The sequence below is a fragment of the Cynara cardunculus genome, assembly GCF_001531365.2.
Source record: "Cynara cardunculus var. scolymus isolate 2C chromosome LG 8, CcrdV1, whole genome shotgun sequence".
In the NCBI taxonomy this organism is placed as follows: Eukaryota; Viridiplantae; Streptophyta; class Magnoliopsida; order Asterales; family Asteraceae; genus Cynara; species Cynara cardunculus.
Genome location: NC_037535.1, coordinates 21,091,498 through 21,111,964, shown reverse-complemented (window position 1 = coordinate 21,111,964; position 20,467 = coordinate 21,091,498). Strand labels below are relative to the sequence as shown.

Below are 20,467 nucleotides of genomic sequence, written 5' to 3'. Positions count from 1 at the left end.
TTTATAAATAATAAAAATATTTCAAATGATGCTAATAAAATATTTAAATTAATTATATATTTGGAAAAATTATGAATCAATTAGAATACGTGAGGTCGACACTTTATTTTTGTTCATATTATATCTAATGGTTATTTAAAATCATAAATTAACATGTTTTTTCTAAAATTTATTTAACAAATCAAAATTTTAAAAGAATTAATTTAAAGTTCTTTTAGTCAACATTATATTATATATATATTTTTTATTATCTTTAGAGATTTATTTTAGTTACATCATGAATATTGTAATTGATTAATTTTTCAAGATATTTTTTTTTGTTTGTTATTTTACATGTTTATAAGCTAGTTTTTGTCGATCATGATTTGTTTATCAACCATCTTATCATCTACCAGATAGCTTATCAGCCATCAACTAGCTTATCAGCTAGTTTGCCAGATATAACCTCAATACATTCAAACTTTCTAATAACAAAATAAACTAGAGCCTATTTAAGTCATCATGCAGTAGATGATTTAAAAAGAACAAACACCATTTATCTTGGAATCAACATAATATGAAATTGTTTGATTTTAACTGGTAAATACGAGATACTATGAGAATCAATTAGGGTTTAAAAGGAAGGGAGCTCGAAAAGTAAAAGTTACCCACATTTTCTCCAACGACACATGTGACAACGACTACTTTGGCTAGGCAATTACCATCTATCTTTTTCTCTCTCTCTCTGTGTGTGTAAGGGGCTAAATTGTGAGAACCATAAAAGTTTTACAAATCTATGAGCGGGGGTGGACCTACTATGGTGCATACTCTAGCACGACCACCACTTTGTTCATCAGTCGTACTATAAATTCTTATCACAGTTAGCACTTATCTGATAAATTGTTGCATACAATGCCGTTTTAATAGACTAAAATCTTTTCGTGTAAGTAAGTGATAATATTAAATTTTACCGGTAAACGTTTACTGGGTAAGTGTTTAGTAAACGGCCCCTAAGTTTTTTCTTTGATTTAATTATTTAAAGACTTATAAAAAAATTAATTATACAAATAACATTCAAACTTGTTCAATGAAAAACTATAAAAAAGTAAAGAGACAAAAATATCCCTCATGTCACGTAAGGGGCACATGGGTTATTTAACGGAGTTTATGTTAACATGACAAGGCTTATAAAACCGAGTATGTAACAAAACCGAAACCATATTACCATAATGACTACATTTGTAATTATTTCATTAAACGGAAACAATCCATAACAGGTATATAATCACAGGGACTAAATTTGTAATTTACTCATTTTTAAATGATACTTGGTTCGAATTCGAGACATAGTAATGCGAGAAGATCGGTCATCAAATCCAACAGCTCAGATTCGGCCCTCATGCTTTCAAAAATTTACAAAAAACCCCCCTCGTAGTAACACGTGTCTCCAAATCCCTTTGTGCAGTTCTTATATGCCCTGGAAAACCCTCTTTATCTCCACTCTCTCTATTCGCCTGCCTCTATCTTTCTCTCCCGCCGTAACCTAGCGGCGATCTCGCTGTTCGCTGGTCGGATCTCCGACTATCTATCCCTATCTATTATAGTTCCCTCTCCTCTCTCTAGCTATCTGTATCCATTTCAAAAACAAAACAAAAACAAAACCAAATCTACAGAAAAATCGAAAATTTTCTAGGGTTTCTGCGCTTTGCTTTGTTGGGAGTTGAAGTTTTTATCTGGGTTTCCCTTCTATCTAGTTATTAAGATTTGGATTTTATCAATAAGAAGGGGAGAGGGAAGTTACAAAAGCCAAAAAAAGAGAAAAATACCCTGAAAAGATAAATTTTTGTGCTAGGGTTTTGAGATGGCGGCTCAAGTTCTTCAACCTCAGTCGGTGAATGGCGGTGGCGCTTCTGGTGGTGGTGGCGCTCAGCAGTTTGTGCCGACGTCGTTGTATGTCGGAGATTTGGAGATGAACGTGACCGATTCACAACTGTACGAGTTGTTTAACCAACTTGGTCAGGTGGTTTCGGTTCGAGTTTGCAGGGACTTGTCTACTCGACGGTCTCTTGGATATGGTTATGTCAACTATGTCAACCCTCAAGATGGTTGGTTCCTTTGACATCATTTATCTTGTTTATACTTGCTTGTCCAAATTGTTAGCATTTAGTCTTTATCTGATGGTACTTCACTTCATTTAGCAACCATGATAGTTGAAAATCAAATATGCAAGAAGTTTTTAATGGTACTGTGCTCACTGAAGACGATATTAAAAGCTTAGATGTAAATGTTTTAAAGAACAATGGGGTAACTTACATTTTCGTGTTGGTTTCTGTATGCATCTATGGATGCAATGATATTTGGATCTCGGTCTTAATACCTTGTATTTGCTAAAGAGACGTGCTTATGAAGTGATATGACTGATATTGATGATGAACTTGAAGCAAAGCAACCAAACAACTGGGTTAATCTTCAAGTCTTATGTGTTACATTGTGATTAGGAATCATGTAGTGAAGTATTTACATTTTCTTAAGTCGACCCTCTGTTCTAATTCTTGTCATGTGATTGGTTTACAAGAAAAGAGTTCAAGAGTCTGTTTTGATTTGGATTATATTTTCAGGAACAAGTCTGAAATGAAGCAAGGAACTAAAATTTGGGAATTTTATTTAATAAATCGAAAGCTGTTTAAATACGTTTCTTATTATTAGGTCTTTACCATGATCTGGTTTTGTATTTGACTTGCACTAATTGAAGTTAAATGACATGGGCTTCCTTATTCGGTGTTCACTAGTTGACTTTACATGTTTAATTAGGATTTTAAATTCTGGTGGATGTCATTTGAAAAGTTTCATTTTCTTAACTATGTTGCTTGCACCCAAGGGCTTTGCTTATAGTTGTAACAACCATGTGTCCAAAGTAATTTGATATTATAAATTGTGGATATCATCTCGGGTGTTCAACTTAATAAACCTACCAAAACCTATACAATAATGAGTTATTCCATACTATTTCAAGTGGCAAACATTTTTGGATTTCAAAGATATCCCTACTAGTAGAGAATATGAGTAGTCATAGAGTCACTTGAAAACGTGAGATGTGCTTGAAAGCAATGATCCGAATTTTGTAGGATGTGTTGAAATACTAATGTTATCATCGACTAGATCTTGCATTACTTTTGTCATGGAATTAGAGTTCTTCCATGTTTCACAATATGGTATGTTGATCAAATTGTGTGTCCTGCATTTTTATTAAATCTTTCAAGTGTTTACTTGAATGTGCTTTGAAAATGTTTCCTCCACACTCTGGATATAGGGGAAAAGGAGCCAGACAAGTTTTATCTATTATGAGTTTTGATGTGAGATGAGTTCTTACTCTTTTTTGTTATGTTAATGACAGCTGCAAGGGCAATAGAGGTGCTGAACTTCACACCTCTCAATGGCAAGTCAATTAGGATAATGTACTCTCATCGAGATCCTAGTGTGCGCAAAAGTGGCTCTGGAAATATATTTATCAAGGTATCTAATGACTGATCTATCTCACCATGCATTTATTGTCTTTGTTACTGATTGATCTTTTGTTTGTCCTGAACGATACAGAATTTGGACAGGGCAATTGACCAAAAAGCACTTCATGACACCTTTTCTGCATTTGGAAATATCCTCTCTTGCAAGATTGCTACAGATTTGACTGGTCAGTCAAAAGGCTATGGGTTTGTGCAGTATGACAGTGAGGAAGCTGCACAACAAGCTATTGAGAAGCTGAATGGCATGCTCCTGAATGACAAACAAGTGTATGTTGGTCCCTTCCTGCGCAAGCAAGAAAGAGAAATGGCTGTGGACAAGACCAGGTTTACTAATGTCTTTGTTAAGAACCTGTCTGAATCAACAACAGATGATGACTTAAACAAGGCATTTAGTGAATATGGAACAATCACTAGCGCTGTTGTAATGAGGGATGCAGATGGCAACTCCAAATGCTTTGGATTTGTCAACTTTGAGAATGCTGAAGATGCTGCCAGAGCTGTCGATGGCCTTAATGGACAGAAGTTTGATGATAAGGAGTGGTATGTTGGAAAAGCCCAGAAAAAAAACGAGAGGGAACAGGAACTCAAACAACGTTTTGAGCAGACCATGAAGGAGGCCGTCGACAAATCGCAAGGGCTAAACCTGTATATAAAAAATTTAGATGATACAGTTTCTGATGAAAACCTGAAGGACTTCTTTACTCCTTTTGGTACTATAACTTCCTGCAAGGTTTGTGGATCAAGAAGCACCTGATACCTACATGTAAAATAAGCCCATGAATTGGCCAATAATATTTTCTTTATGAACAGGTCATGAGGGATCCTAATGGAACAAGCAAAGGATCAGGTTTTGTTGCATTTTCGACTTCTGAGGAAGCTTCTAGAGCAGTAAGCATACATATTCACATTTATTATGATTATATTTGAATATGTTTTTGTAAAGGATTAACTTTTCTGTTCTGATAGCTTTTGGAGATGAATGGGAAGATGATCGCCAGCAAGCCTCTTTATGTTGCACTTGCCCAGCGCAAAGAAGATAGAAGAGCAAGATTGCAGGTGTGTAATTATAGTGTCGTTTTATTTTGATGAGGAGAGTTTTACAAGGACGTAAGTATGGTATGTTATTAACAGAGGCAGATAGAAAAAAAATGGCTGAGGCACACGTTAGTGTTGTGATGACGATAGTTATTTAATTAACTAAGATTAGAAATTTAGAATACCCATACCTTTTAATGCATGGTCTTAGGCAACTGCCCATTAACTTATTTTGGAGTGATTGTTGGGAAGATGGAGCTTAATGTCATCATGGACTATATCATATTACCAAGGACTGTTCAACATCATGATTCATGCCACATTGGGTGCTTCACTAGTTGTTTGGAGCACATACTCATAGAGGCATCCGGACACTTAAAAGATATGAGAAAGCCTAGATGATATTGTCATGTTTTCAAGATAAGAAGGGAGGAAGTTGTGAGATTTTGGCGTAAACAGAAATATAGAACTAAGGTAAACAGGTACAACAAATACACGATAAAAATGGTATGCAGGAAGATGTGACCTTGTATAAGTGGAAGTTAGGAGTGGCTGTTGTGGCCATCTTCCTTGTGCATATTTCTACTATTGAAGGGCTTTTGTATCTTTATATATATTCCTCTGCATAATGTTGATGGTTTAAGTTTTATCCATGCAGGCACAGTTTTCACAGATGCGCCCGATTGCAATGGCACCTGCTGGAGCTCCTCGCATGCCAATGTATCCCCCTGGTGGTCCTGGTCTAGGACCACAAATGTTTTATGGTCAAGCTCAGCCTACCTTCATCCCACCCCAAGTAATCTCACTTCCCATATGGTCACTTAGAACTCTTTTGTGAAATACTGGTCTGGTTAAACGCTATTTTATAAAATTGTGAAAATCATATACTTCTTGCAATTGACAGTCCAATATATGTGTTCATAATTCTTCTGATTTTGTATTTACATTCATTATTTATTTATATGTTCTTTTGTTATTCCTGGATAGCCTGGTTTTGGGTACCAGCAACAGCTTGTTCCAGGCATGAGGCCAGGTGGAGCACCAATGCCGAACTTTTTTATGCCTATGGTTCAGCAAGGTCAGCAGGGACAGCGTCCAGGTGGAAGGCGTACTGCTGTTCCTGGTCAGCAGAATCAGCAACAGCCCGTTCCCCTTATGCAGCAGCAGGTTTGTTCTATGTTTTACTTTTGATGATCAGCTTATTTGGTGTATCTTTATTCATTGCGTTTGTATAACTAATCTTTGGAATAAATAGATGCTTCCACGTGGACGTGTGTATCGCTACCCCCCTGGTCGTAATGTTCCTGATGTTTCAATGGGTGGTATGGGTGGGGGAGGCATGGGTTCTGTTCCATATGATATTGGCAATGGCATGCAGTTGCGTGATGCTGGAATCTCGCAGCCAATTCCAATTGGTGCTTTAGCTTCTGCACTTGCAAATGCTTCTCCAACAGAGCAAAGAACGGTAAGAAGCCCTTTTTCATATGTTCTTCGTATTTCCTTTTTCCAATTTTCATTTTAGTTTCTGAAAGAGAGAAATGGGAATTGGTAAACTGTTGTGTAGATGTTGGGAGAAAATCTGTACCCTCTAGTGGAACAGTTGGAAGCAGAAGCAGCTGCAAAGGTAACTGGAATGCTTTTGGAGATGGACCAGACAGAGGTTCTTCACTTGTTGGAGTCTCCAGAAGCTCTGAAAGCAAAGGTTGCAGAAGCCATGGATGTCCTGAGGAATGTTTCTCAGCAGCAACAGGGTGGTGGTGGTAGCCCAGCTGATCAACTGGCTGCATTGTCATTGAATGACACTATTGTTTCTTGAAATTGTCATCAACTTACTTGAAACTCATGTTAGAAGATACTACTACTGCTACTACTAGTTTGGTGGATTGTTTCAGTTTTGGATTTTGTTTGGGTTGGTTGCTTAGAAGACTTTCCTGGAGTGGTTGTGGTTTTTAAATGTTATGTTATGTTATGTTTGAACTCCATTTACTTGCATCTGTGTTTATTTTCTTTCAAACATCTGGAAAATGTGGTATTTTTTCTTGTGTTATTTTTAAAGATGGGTGGAGTGAAATTTTGTTCATCTACAAAGGCAGCTTAATGTATATTACTTTTTAAGCTAGATTTATCAAAAATCTTAAAAAACAATTTTTTAATGAATAAAGTACTATACATTTGTGCAAAAAGTCTTAAAAACAATTCAATGTATTAAGTACTATTACTTTATGTATTTAGTCTTAAAATCTCTTAATCTATAATTAAAATAATATATAGTATAAGTTACCAATACATATTATTATCTTTTCTTTTCATGTTTTCAAGATACTTTTGATACCTTTCATTCATGCCTTCATTTTCTCATACCTTTATGTTTTATTCTCATTCCTCAAGGTGAAATTCAAACTAATATTCATCATGAGTTATTAAAAGTTCTCTCATTTATCTCCCATTCAATTGTTGTAAAACTCTCGGTCTCGCTCTTGGTGTAAATCGAATACATTTGTAAAATCGTTTAAATATGTGAGATTTTAAATATATTGAATTTTAAACTGTCATACAATTTTTTTTATCGACAAACTATAATTGAAACCATAACTCTTATTTATTCAAATTGTATTAATATATAAAGACCAAGTATAACTTATATCATCGTTAAATCTTCTCCAATAAAACCAGTGAAACTTCAAAATCGTTAAAATTCACAGCTCCTACGGGTACACAACTAGTTATTATATGATGGGTCCTCAACGGATAACTGAATAATTTGTTGCATCGATTTACGAGTATCAAACTCCCTAAGTTTAAATTAATGTAGCAAGTAAATTTGCATAAAAATTAGCGTAAAAAAGTGTTTTCTAATACAATAGCTTCATTCATGCTCCTTAAGCTATTGGCTATATATATATATATTCATACAGTAAAAAACAAGTATTTGCATGCATGAAATGTAACATCTTCCATAATTTTAAAATTTAAATAAACAAAAGTAGTAACAGGTTATGTTGTGTTGATCTGGAAATGGATGATTTCACAACCAAACAAACTTAATAATAATATAAAGTAAGTTATGACACTAGATTCCATTGCTATCTATACTCTTTTTATCTAATTTCATCATTCATATATACAAGTAACCACACTCCCTCCTTCCTTAAATCTTACCCCTCCAATGCTACATGATGTCTATGCCTCAACCCCCCTCCTCCTCCTCCTCCTCCTCCTCCTTCCTCGTTACTATTCTCTCTCACGCCACTCGGAGTCTCCCCAAAGTTATGGAGTCTTCGCCCAATCAGATAGCGGTCGTCTCTTATCGAGTTGTGGAGGTTGGTGAACCACACATGAAACCTCTTCCCACAAAAGCATAACAAACTAAACCCAAGACATCCCACCCATGCAAATCTGTAGACGGCAGAGTTAACCACCAACGGGTACCCAAACACGGGAAACACGCCTCTCGCTAACACGTAAGGGAAGCATAGAGCTGTTAGCAGCTTCATGATGATCGGGATCACAATCTCTCGTAACACCCAAACTCCTTGCAGCCGAGAGAAACCATTTTCCCTCACTCTCTCAAACTTTAGACGCCAACTATCATCCACCAGAGGCGCCATCTGGTCCAGCATTACCTGTTTACAACACCAGACCATGTCAATAACATGTCCCCTACCAGTGACAGCCAACACGAGCCCAGTACATCCCACCTAGAAGTGGGGGGTCTGGTAGTTTCCAAGAACTAGCGAGTAGTGTGAAAGTGTAAAAATCAGATAATAAGCTAAGATTTGAAAAACCAGATATGCATAAGCAATAGCAACAGAGAGAGAGAGAGAGAGAGAAAGAGAGAGATGAGTGAACAAGAACAATATAAATAAAGTTAGGTACAGGATAAACATAGCCAAGGTGTGGAACCTAAATCTCCTATTCTAACTTTAAGGGTCTGGTAACCTAACTACCGACTCACCAACCCTATTGTGTCTTTCAGAACTGGTATGATTAAAGGAAAACGTGAACAGTTGTTGCAAAAATGACTAAAGGGCCATCGGCCCAGTGGTACCTCGAGGTCAGGGGTTCAAGTTCTCACCAGAGGTGAGAAGTGTGCGAGTTTAATTTCCCGTATATAAATATTATATACTTCAAAAAGAATACAAGAACTAAAACCAGTACAAGTAAGAATAGTCCAAAGATGATTTAACTGTAGACTCCCTGAAACCATATACCCAATTGCACAATTTATTTAATCTATAAGAACACAAGATTAGGAGAAGATCCCTACAAAAACTTGGACTACCTACCAGGAAATTAAATTAACCATCTATAAGTACATGATAATCATGTGTTAGTACAAAATGTATATGTAGGAGTAGTGTATATGCTATAAAGATGGCAAATCTCTATCAAACTATCCACAAACAGAAGAGGAAAAACAACCTGCCTTCACCAAGGTAAGTGACAATAACAACCCTAGGTAGCAAATCTACTAGATACTGCATTTACCATCATCGGTTTAGGCCATAGAAATTCTTGTGTAAGCATTGGGTCTGTTATTTTCAGTCAGCAATTTTGGGTTGCATAACACAGTACCCAGATTAGTCGATTACCATTGACGTTAACAGAAAAAGAAGCTTGATTCATACTGATAACCACTGAATGACTACATATTTGATTTGAAATGATTATAATACAAGAAATGACCTTTGTAAAAGTTGTATCTGCATATGCGAAACTTACCAGCTGAGTCCAGATCTTGAGGAAAATAAGTCCAAACGCCCAATCCTGATACAAGAGAAAAACTGGGCTTTCATCCACGGGCACCCGCATAGGTACAATTACCAGAAGTTCAAAGAGCAGTCCAATCAACACTGGGATGACGAAAATCTGCAAAGCATAGATGCTAATTGATGCAAAGAAAGAGAAAATCTGGTTACATAAAAACAGTCTGTAGAATATATGGTCTTACCCATATCGACAATAATACAGAACTCTTCACAACAATGTTACACCACTTCCAAATTTGACCCAGCAAAACTGTAGCTCTCTTTGTTTTGATTTGACCAATGGAATACCTTGCACCAGCCAGTGCAGTCGAGATGATATAACTTCCAATAATGAAGGCATATAGATCTGAAAGAAATTGTCATGAAGGGTCATATCAATCCCAGAGCAAGATAAATGATTAATTACAGAAGGTAGGAAAAAAGTTCAAAGAAAAGGTTGTATTAAACAATCAGATGTAGCATTCATGAAGATAAGTCCCAGGTTACCAGAAATATGAGTACACAGGGCTTCAGTTAAATTTCTTACCATTGCATTTGACGCCATGTGTGATGGGGAGAAAGGGAACTGCATTAAACAGTGCTCGTCCAAGCGAAATGGGTACCACAATTATCATAGAGTTGAATATTAGAAGTGTCATCCAGGCGACCAACAGAAGCAACACAATAGAGAGCACAAATCCATACCTCCTAAAAGAATGGAAAAACCAATAATACATGAGTTAACTGTGTACCATGAATTTGTGGGTAAAAAATTAAATCTGTAGCTAGAAGATCCATTAGAAAGTGGATCCCAAGCTTTTCGTAAGAGGTTATTGCATCAATGACAAAGAAATCTTTCTATAACCACAACTTGCGGCAACCTAACCGTGAACCCGATAGGCCGATAGCAAACGTTAGAAAGATGAACCCGCCTAGGGTTGTGGGATATGAATGGCAGCAAGACGATAGAATATTACTAAAGCCCATGCTGATCCTTCTTAGATATTGTAAGTGGCAGCACGATGAAGGTGACAAAGATGATTGTCTGCTAGTAGGATATGAGAAGAATATAGTGGATGACATACGTGGCCTACTGTTCGATACGACTTGTAATTGCCTCTCTCTTGCAACCTGATCCCTCCACCCTAGATGACATGATTATTTTCTCTATTGGTGCATGATAATGCTATTAGAAACTCTGAACTTACATTACAATTTAGAGTATGGATTTTTCTACTAGTTTCAATTGCTTACAATTTACCTTGTGACCCAATTATTGTCAAATCATGATATAATAACAATGAGGTCACATCTTACTCTGAATCATATTGTTCACCACCATCAGCTTCTGCGATGTTAGCATTGGCTTCTACATGCCTCACCCTATTCATATCTCTGGGAGCCATATATCCAACTATTGCCCGATCTTGATCCCCTATTTGAGCATGTTGTCTATCCTGCCTTACTGGATCCAGATTTCCATTTTCTTGTCCAACATTATCCTCAGGTTTGGGCAATAAGAAATCAGTTAAGCCAAGTGCCCAACCAACTGCAGTGAACCAATAATGTAGAAGTGACTTGATCGTTGCCCGCAACTTGAAATGCTCAATAGCAAATGGAATGCATATTTGAAAGAGAAGCATGTTAGCAGGGATCTCAGTGAATGGATCAGACACTCTGCAGTAACAAATGATGAGTCCGTAAGCAAAAGGAACATCAAATAATACTAAAAATTTCACACAGCTAGTCGTTAACCCCTGAAACATGAAAAATAATCTTACGAGATATCAAGAGGAAAGATGGAAGGAGCCATCCGCATAGCAAGTTTAACTGGCAGAAATACGAGCATTACTATTAAGCTCCCATAAACAGCAACAGACAACAGAACCCTACGAGCATGCTTGTGCACTGGATCATCGATCAAATCCCGAAAAGGATTATAATTAGGATCAGCTGGATCCCGCAAAAAATATAGAACTCCATTACGCAAAACCTGTCCAATGAAAAGCAATTATAGCAATGAGCGGCATGGTATTCAGAATATCAGATATGTGAAACGCAATCAGAAACATACCCCTCTAAGAAGGCTGACAAATATGGATATTTGTAACATGTAGACAATCCCTACAGCCCAGTGAATCAATGAGCTTGCCAATGGAGAGACTGAAAAAAATTCAACTCTTTGAACAATCGACTTGCCAAACATCCTTATAGTGCATATATCTAGCCACCATCCACACATCAGAGGGAAAACCCCCAATTCAACTACCAAAAGGAACGCAACCTTTATCATAGTCATCAAATGTTTCATTGCTGTCAAGAACTGCTTAAAAAGAGAAGTGATTGTCTCCGCAATTGAAGCAATACCATAGAACCTTCCCATGATCAAAGGCTCTCCTTTGGTGTATCTAATCACCGCAACAGTTCCAAAGTAGCAAACGATAAGCGAGAAAACAAACATATAGCCAACAGCAAGATTTGTGACATCGGACACCCATGATGCCCCAGCGGTTTCTCCTTCTAGAATATCAGCTGAAAGGGGAGTGGTGGCATTGTTTGATGACTCGATAAGTCCAGTAGCATTCACTTTTATAATATCTGCAACATGGCCCATCACACTGTTATCTGGGTTGTGATCAGATGTTAAATTTGCAACTGCAGTCAGTGCATTCTTTAATGTGATATTGGCCAGAGAAAGTGCTTGCTCTGTAAGCGGTACAACAGTTGACAACATCGGGCTAGTAGCAGATGACAAAAGCCACGATAAATGATAGAGTATAAATCGTCCAAGGTGAAATGGCACAAGTATCATGACACCAAGAAATATCATGTTGCTAGCAAGAACCTGCAAGAGAATAAAACAGCAAAAATCAGAAAACACATGGAGCAACATGGCATAAAATAAAAGAGAACTTGACACACAGCAGATGCACAATGTGTTGAAAGTAAATTGTCAAATAGCGACAAGGAACATAGTTAACATTGACAAAAACATGTTGGAAACAAACAATATGCAATGCTTTGTAGCAACACTCCCAGAAAAGGAAGTGGGACAAGGTATCCAAAAGAACAATGCACAAACGTCAATAGATACTAAAAATGCACATGCAGCTAACCACAAGGGTGGTGCCTGATTGGTTTGAGCTTGGGCTCCAAAGGTCAAAAGTGCCTCGAGGTCCTAGGTTCAAATCCAAGGATAAATAATAATCCCCTTGTGGCCACGGAGGTTCAAAAGCGGTGACTCCGGGCTACCCGCAAAGCAGGTGGTTGCCCTGGGATTAGTCGGATCGCATAGAAGGTTGGATATCCAGGTTAATAAAAAAAAATGCACATGCAGCTAAATATCAAATGCAATCGATGTATACACATATTAATACTTAGACACCCCTTCAAACTAACATGTTGCCAAAAGTACTTACGCTTTTTTTTTTTACAATTTGCAGTTCAGAAAAGATTATGTGAAGGTCGTATCAGTAGAGTTGGTGATATCTTTTCCTCTCTTACCAATGCATAATGCAGACGTTTAAGAAAGAGAGCACACATATATAGACTTGGTTGCCAAAGAAGTCAGACAGAAGGTCTTCGTCAACATCTGTTTCTTTGCCAAGAGGACACAGAGAAACAAATTCCTATCTTTTATAGAGGTTATGGACTTATGGTACCATGTATGATATCATATTATGATGAAGGATGCTAGATAAGGATTTCATAAACATTAAACTGTGAATTTTTGGAAAAATATGCTATAAGAGCCTGAATTAGAAAGTTGAGGCTAATCCCACGGTCCATTATGACAACAATATGAGCCTGCCAAACATGCTATAGAAGTCAACTGGGTAACAACGCCTTACCTTGTTAAGTCATACTCATATGTGGCTACAAAACAAGACATTACAAAATAACTGTCGAATCCCAGTCTATGAATCAAAGCATGATAACTTGGGACACAAGTAAATAATGTAGCAAAGATTACGGTGGGTAGCAACAAAAGAATAACAATGCAACAAGACTATACTCACAGTAAATGCATTTTCCACCAAATGAAAGAGAGGCCCCTGCATGCCAACTAGCTCATCAAATGGAACATCCTCTGCACCTTCCCCATCATCCAAACCATCGAACATCTGTTCAACATGCGCTTCAAGACGAGCTGCTGGCATCTCCCACCTGGCTGCAACATTTTCTGCGTTTCTTCTAATAATCTGACCAGCCCCAGCAATTCCTTGTGCTCCAGCAGCATCTTCACCATTCACCTCACCAACAAGGTTTCTGTTGGCTTGTGCAGGCTGTCTTCTCGCAACACGAGCACCGTTTCTATCTCCTTCATCATCTCTGTCACCCTCCTGCCCGCCTATTTCTCGTAAATGTCTAAAATAATCCCTCAATGATGTAGCCCCAAGAAATATGAACACAATGCTTGCAGATAGTAAGAACCCATGAAGACAATCTGTAAGAATATTTGTAGTGGAGATATGACCGAGGAACAGTTTCTGAGCTTCACCAAAACTCCTAACAAATGAGAAGCGCCATATCCAGAAGGTAATAAACGGTATGATCACAAGCCATACAGAAAGTACAAAACTGAGCCGTAGAAAGAACTGCAACACGTGACAAGCTTTCATCGACATCCCAACTAGAAACTCCTGGAAAGGAAGCTTTGCAGGGGCATTCTCAGCATACACAGGGGAGAATGAAAACGGATGTTTGCAAACCTGCAATATATTTCCGGAAAACCAGTTATGGAAAAAAGAAAAGACCAAAGCAAAAAAATTACACCAGAAACAATGCATGAACATATTTGAATGGAACTAATAGATTATGCTTATGACATGCAAAAAAATATACTTCGTCCCAATACATTATTAAAAAAAAATCAAATGCACACAGTATATCGCACATAGAGATAGGATCTGAGGAGGGTAAGATGTACACATACCTTACCTCTACCCCAAGGGGTAGAGAGGCTGTTTCCATAAAGACCTCCGAATTACAGACCAAATAGATAAGAACAAGCGAGTAAGATATAGGTGAGAGAGTGCAAACAAGCAAAACAGGGCAAAGGAAAAGGAAATAGGTTAGACAAACAAGATAAGGGAGCACAAAGCACAATACAGACAACTACAGTTACAAGCAAAAATCTAGGATATGTACAGATTATATTAGCATGACTGTCTATAGCCTTAGGATTCATAAAATCCAATGCTAATCTACATTGCTAATATTACTGAATCATCAATCCACTGTCACTAGTATTCTAAAAAGCATTAGCAGGCGGAGGACTGCCTACCACTTGGATGTTTTTATTGAATGTTAAGCACATGATAAGTTATCTATTTTTAACATTATGTTATGTATATGTTATAATAGAATTATAGTTGGTACTTTGGTGTTTTTACAGAATCTATAGATTATCAAACAAATTTATTCATATTATAACTTTATACGTATCAGATTTGAACTTGGGCTAGAAACAACTTTTTAGAGTAGGCCTTATAATTCCCACTCCACTTAAATCTGATAAACAAAATAGGTTCCCTCAGCAGGGTTGTTCACATAAAGCCTAAAATCATATACAAGAGGTACTAAGCCACCTAAATCCTTGAGAACATCTGGAGGATGCATCAAGGTGCAAACTGATGATGGGTTGTAAACTGTACTACAGTTTTAACTCCATGGACAGAGCCACTCTACCCTTTTGGATGGAGAACATGTCTGCATACACCCTACTTTCAAGGGGATATACTTGGTTAGTATGGTTTGAATTTTACATGAAATACGCTTTTTTCCTTGCTCATAGTTTGCCAGCCACCAAGAAGAAAAGTTAACTCATGGTAGGAATCACTCTACCCTTTGGGATGGAGAACATGTCTGCATACATCCGACCCCCGGGGCCCTACTTTCAAGGGGATACACTTGGTTAGTTTGGTTGGGATTTTACATGAAATACGCACATTTACTACCTTACCCATAATTTGCTAGCCACCAAGAAGAAAATTTAACTCCATGGACAGAGCCACTCTACCCTTTGGGATGGAGAACAGGTCTGCGTACATCCCACCCCCAGAGCCCTACTTTCAAGGGGATATGTTTGGTTAGTTTGGTTTGGATTTTACACGAAATACGCTCATTTACTACCTTACCCATAGTTTGCTAGCCACCAAGAAGAAAATAGTACCTGTATCATTCTAAGCAACTGAATCAGAGGACAAAATCTCCCTATAGATTAACTCCTCTTATTCATTAACACCTCCAAAATTTCAACCCATTAACACCATAAAGGCCACTCCAGCTACTTTCTAGTGACTCGATAATCAAGGGGATATTCTAGCATATATCAAAGTCGCAAGATTACTAGTCAATAGGCGGCAACATATGCAATACTTGGTTTTTGCCTATTAACATAAAGCATTAAAATCTACGATTAGGCCTGTAATCTATGCTTGAGCACTAAAAAACAACGAATTCTTTCGTGAAGAAACAACAACACAACACCAGTCCAATCAATTACATGTCTTAAAAAGAAAAAGAATTCAACAAACACCAAATCAAACAAGACAAAAAAAAAAACGAACCTCGCACTGCCGAGCGTTGCTGTGATTGAGCCACTGGAGAAGGCAGTCTTGGTGAACAAACTTAATACTACCGCTACAAGCACAAGGATACCGGAGAGGATTATCGGCGTCTCCCGGATTCCGACAGATCCGGCAAACATCCTCCTCTTCGTCATCGTCATCATCGTACACCCTGGTTGACAAATTCTTTCCACTATTAGCATTATCCGAAACAGTCTCTGATTTCAAAAGCGAAGCAAAAGAAACTGATGATGAAGAAGCCGGTGCATTGACAACGGCGTCTCCGACTCCGTCATCTGCCGCCAGAAACGCTTGTTCGTTGTCCATTTCTCGGCTATCTGATGTTAGATTTCCAGCTAGATTCCCTCTCCTCCTATCTCTCTCTCGAAATCTCCTCCTACGATGGCGATGGAGGCTAGAATCGGAGCGAGACGGTTACGAGACCGGAAGATGTGGGTCGAGGAAGGATCGCAGAAACGGTGCATTATTTAGACTTATGCCCTTTTACTTTTGTTTATTTACGATTCCATCCAATACACGGTTTTGGAAGAATTTAAAATATTTAATGATCCCTAATCCATTTTTGTATTTTTATGACGTTTTGGTCCTTGCAACTTTTAACCCTTTTCTATGTCCCTCACACGAGGGGGGGCAAAACGGCCATTTTATATCAATCTCTTATTATCTTTTTAATAATTACTAGTTGTGTATCCGTGTAATGCGAAAGACGTGAATTTAACGATTTTGAAGTTTCATTAGTTTTAACGATGATATAACTTACATTTGGTCTTTATATGTTAATACAATTTGAATAAATAAAAGTTATGGTTCCAATTACAGTCTATCGATGAAAAAAATTGTATGACAATTTAAAATTCAATATATTTAAAATCCAACATATGTAAGGGACTCCACAAATATGTTTGATTTACATCAAGAGCAAAAAACCAAGAGATCGAGAGCGAGACCGAGAGTTCTAAAACAATTGAATGAGAGATGAATGATATAACTTTTAACAACTCATGGTGAATATCAGTTTGAGTCTCATCTTGGGGGATGAGGAGAAGACATAGAGGTATGAGAGAGTGAAGACATGAACGAAAGGTGTCAAAAGTATATTGGAACATGAAAAGAAAAAATAATAATGTGGATTGGTAATTAATACTATATGTTATTTTAATTGTAGATTAAGAGATTTTAAAACTGAATGCATAAAGTAGTAGTACTTAATGCATTATGAGTTGTTCTTAAAACTTTTAAGACTTTGTACATAAATGTATAGTACTTTGTGCATTATAAATTGTTTTTAAGACTTTTAATAAATCTGGTTTAGTATAGATAAAAATTAATATAATGTTTATAAAATAATATATCTATACTATATTATAAAGCATTTGACGAAAAACTCTTAAAAACTATTTTTTATGCACGAAGTACTGTTTATTGATGCATATTACTTAAAATTTAAGATTACAAGTAACTTGTGCATAAGTACAACTTATTAAAGCTCCATATTTGAATTCGTGTAACTAACTACAGATAAACATAATCAAATATTGGATAAACATCTAATTTTAAATATAAAAAATCTAAAATATAATTAAGATAATCATTAAGTTCTAACAGAATACTTAGTTATTATCTTTATAAAAAATTATATTATTAAATCTAAATTAAATTTCTTTGTTAGTAAATCTAAATTAGATTATAATTAAAAAATTGAATTAAAAAAATTACAGCAAAACATAAAAACTTTTAAAAAAATTAATTTGATACTAATATTGATATATATTTTATCAGATTTTTATGATATTTTCAAATTTATATTTTATTCAAAAATAAAATAAAAACATTATCGTTTCTCAAAACCACATAAAAACCGTATTATATCGACATATAAAAGGAATAAAACGAAACACTGAAATCAAGATGTGTCTCGATGCATTGCACGAGTACCCTTCTAGTTTATAGATATACACAATGTAACCGCACATCCCTTTCTTTATCCGAGTCCACGAGTGTCACCACCACCAACCCTTCTCTTTTCTCGGCAGCAATAGAGGGAGGTGATGATGGTGGTGAACAGGGACGGACCCAAAAAAATTTTCAAACGGTGGCACCCTATAATTAATATAATATATATGGCTGTAAACGAACAGAACGAACACGAACGGAGGCTTGTTCATATTCATTCGTTTAACTTAACCGAACAAACGAACGAACATGAACAAAAATCATTGTGTTCGTTCGTTTAGAAATCTGGTGTGTTTGTGTTCGTTTATGTCCGTTCGTTAACATGCTAAACGAACGTAAAGGAACGAACATAAACGGACAGGCTAAAAGAACATAAATGAACGGGCTAAACGAACATACATAAATATTATTTGAATTCAAATTAAATAAACAAAAGATTATATATTAAATTTAGTATATAAACGAATGAATATAAACGAACATAAGCGAATGGTAACTGAACGAACGTTCACGAACATAAATGAACGAATGTGACTCTTGTTCATGTTCGTTCGTCTCTTGTTCATGTTCGTTTGTTTAACTAAACGAACAAAAAAATTTGTGCATGTCCGTTCATTTATTAAATAAACGAACTTCCTGTTGAACGGATCATTGCACGTTCGGTTATTTACAGCCCTAGTAATATAATATACATCTAAAAATAATTAAAAAATATGGTTTTTATAGGACCGATAAACAACTCCTAAACTTGTATCCGACACGTCTTCATCTTTTGAAAAAGGTCGATATATACCAAAAAATAATTACAAAAAGTATGGTTTTTATAGAATTGAGGAAAATACGGTAGCACCATTCACAAACCTAAATTTTTTACCCTCTCGGCGGAGAAATAATACGGTGGCACGTGCCACCCATACCCCTTAGGTAGGTCCGCCCATGGGTGAAGGAGACATGGTGAATTTAGTTGGAGATTGAAATACGCTCAAGATTACGATGAATTTGGAAGATTGAAACGTGATGAATTGAGAGCCATTAAGAGTAGAATTATGCTTAGAAAATTGTATCCTCACTGCTTTGGAGAAAAGCCGACTCAAAAAAGGTCTTTGAGACAGTTATGGGTCGACGACCCCCTTGTGTTCATGTCCCCCTATGATGGGAACTGTCTGACCCCCTACTATTGCGTCAATGACTCAATTATTGATGAGGTGTTCTTTGGTGGTGAATCAACTTAAAAGTGTTTAAGTACATGACTAAAACGTGATATAAAATACAAAAAATATGGATCATTGGTGTACTTGACGTATGTTTAAAATCAAAATCCAAAATTGAGGCGATAGGGACCATTTATGTAAATTACTCTTGATAATCAGGAGTGCTCAAAAATCCGATAAAACCAGCCAACCTAACTCGAATAACTCAATACCTAATCGAGTTGTAAAATTTTCAAATTGTTATGATATTAGGTTGCAATTGGGTTAGAGTCATTTGAGAAGTGTAAAAAGAGATCTGAACCATTAATCACCTTTAATCTTACACTCACCCATGAATTGTACTTTAGAATAGAAATTGATCTGGTGGATCTCGGTGCATTTCATTAGTATTGACATTCAATTAAGATTGATCTAAGAGTTGAGATCTCTTCTTACACTTCTCACTGGAACTCACCCCGTCTTATATATGTAATTTTTTAGCCTTGATAGAAATTATTATACAAATCCCTTTTAATCTCTCTCACATAATTGTTAGTTTTGTTTATATCTACTCATCTTGAATTTACTTCATTTGAACACAATCACTTAACTAGATTGTACCATAGTTTCAACCCGATCAGTTCGCCAACCCAATCCAACATGTACTGTCTGAATTAAGTTAGATTGTACTTTTGTTTGAGTTGGCTTGTACTTTTTCAAATCTCAAACATTGGATTGGATTGAGAAAATACCGTCAACTCGACCAACCCGACCCATGTACAACCCTATTAATAATGACTCAGAACGAACCCTTAAAGGACTCGACATGCTTTTCTAATTTGTTTGCTAAAAAGAACTAAACATTAGTAAAAATCATACAATTGATTCGATAATAACGATATAAGTATTTGATTTTTTTTTGTTAAGATACAAAAAAAAAAGACCAAATACATAAATTTAGTAATTACGTCAAACTTAAAAAATAACCTCATTTTCTAATTAAAAAGCGGAACGTTTTACTCATTTTATCTAAAATAAAACAATAATTTACAGTTTGATACATAATTTAGGTAAAAAAAATTGATTACTGACAACTCCAATCGATCTCATACGAAACTCATCATTAAGGATACCAATGTGAAATAACATTTTTTGACTCACTTAATGACTGAGGCTAACAGATAGTTCAGGATCAAACCCGAAACCTGTTTTATTTTTAAGTAAAGTTATTTCGCCTTTTTGCTAATTAAAATACACTAAGGGGCCGTTTACCTAAATGCTTACCTGGTAAGTGATTAACGTTATGAGTCAACACTATAATTGATTCACTCACCAAGAAGACCGTCTACTCGAGCCTAATCAAAAGATAGGAGAGCACCCCTTCTCTTTATTTTATTGGGTAAGATTGTAGAACATTAAAACGTATCCTATGCAACAATTTACCTGGT

The 20,467-nt window shown here is 36.4% G+C and overlaps 2 protein-coding genes across 3 annotated transcripts; one reads left to right on the top strand and one right to left on the bottom strand.

Annotated features, from left to right (window-relative positions):
• Positions 1-1,484: 1,484 nt before the first annotated feature.
• Positions 1,485-6,575, top strand: LOC112516507 (polyadenylate-binding protein 2-like). Of its 2 annotated transcripts, XM_025123581.1 has the most exons (10): positions 1,507-1,547; positions 1,832-2,084; positions 3,374-3,492; positions 3,574-4,230; positions 4,311-4,388; positions 4,467-4,556; positions 5,194-5,331; positions 5,523-5,702; positions 5,791-6,000; positions 6,100-6,517. In XM_025123581.1, the coding sequence occupies exons 2-10, from the start codon at positions 1,841-1,843 to the stop codon at positions 6,349-6,351; spliced, it is 1,968 nt and encodes a 655-aa protein (XP_024979349.1). In that variant the 5' UTR covers positions 1,507-1,547; positions 1,832-1,840; the 3' UTR covers positions 6,352-6,517. The 2 variants fall into 2 exon arrangements, with proteins under 2 accessions (XP_024979348.1, XP_024979349.1); XM_025123580.1 differs by having other exon boundaries at positions 1,485-2,084; positions 6,100-6,575.
• Positions 6,576-7,524: 949 nt separating this feature from the next.
• On the bottom strand, positions 7,525-16,303 carry LOC112516648 (probable E3 ubiquitin ligase SUD1). The gene is made up of 9 exons (XM_025123812.1): positions 15,856-16,303; positions 13,303-13,995; positions 11,358-12,128; positions 11,065-11,276; positions 10,601-10,960; positions 9,831-9,991; positions 9,487-9,650; positions 9,258-9,404; positions 7,525-8,158 (listed from the first exon to the last, which is right to left on the bottom strand). Exons 1-9 carry the CDS (start codon positions 16,180-16,182, stop codon positions 7,691-7,693), a joined length of 3,303 nt encoding a protein of 1,100 aa, XP_024979580.1. The 5' UTR covers positions 16,183-16,303; the 3' UTR covers positions 7,525-7,690.
• Between the last annotated feature and the right edge of the window lie 4,164 nt (positions 16,304-20,467).

Bases quoted from the DNA above. Each gene is read 5' to 3' on its own strand.
- LOC112516648 (XM_025123812.1), bottom strand. From the start codon at position 16,182: ATGGACAACGAACAAGCGTTTCTGGCGGCAGATGACGGAGTCGGAGAC. The intron at 10,961-11,064 runs GTAAGATTATTT...TTGTTACTGCAG, and splicing joins ATCTTTCCTCTTGATATCTC to AGTGTCTGATCCATTCACTG. The intron at 8,159-9,257 runs GTAAGTTTCGCA...TGTTGTAAACAG, and splicing joins TCAAGATCTGGACTCAGCTG to GTAATGCTGGACCAGATGGC.
- LOC112516507 (XM_025123580.1), top strand. From the start codon at position 1,841: ATGGCGGCTCAAGTTCTTCAACCTCAGTCGGTGAATGGCGGTGGCGCT. The intron at 4,389-4,466 runs GTAAGCATACAT...CTGTTCTGATAG, and splicing joins CTGAGGAAGCTTCTAGAGCA to CTTTTGGAGATGAATGGGAA. The intron at 6,001-6,099 runs GTAAGAAGCCCT...ACTGTTGTGTAG, and splicing joins CTCCAACAGAGCAAAGAACG to ATGTTGGGAGAAAATCTGTA.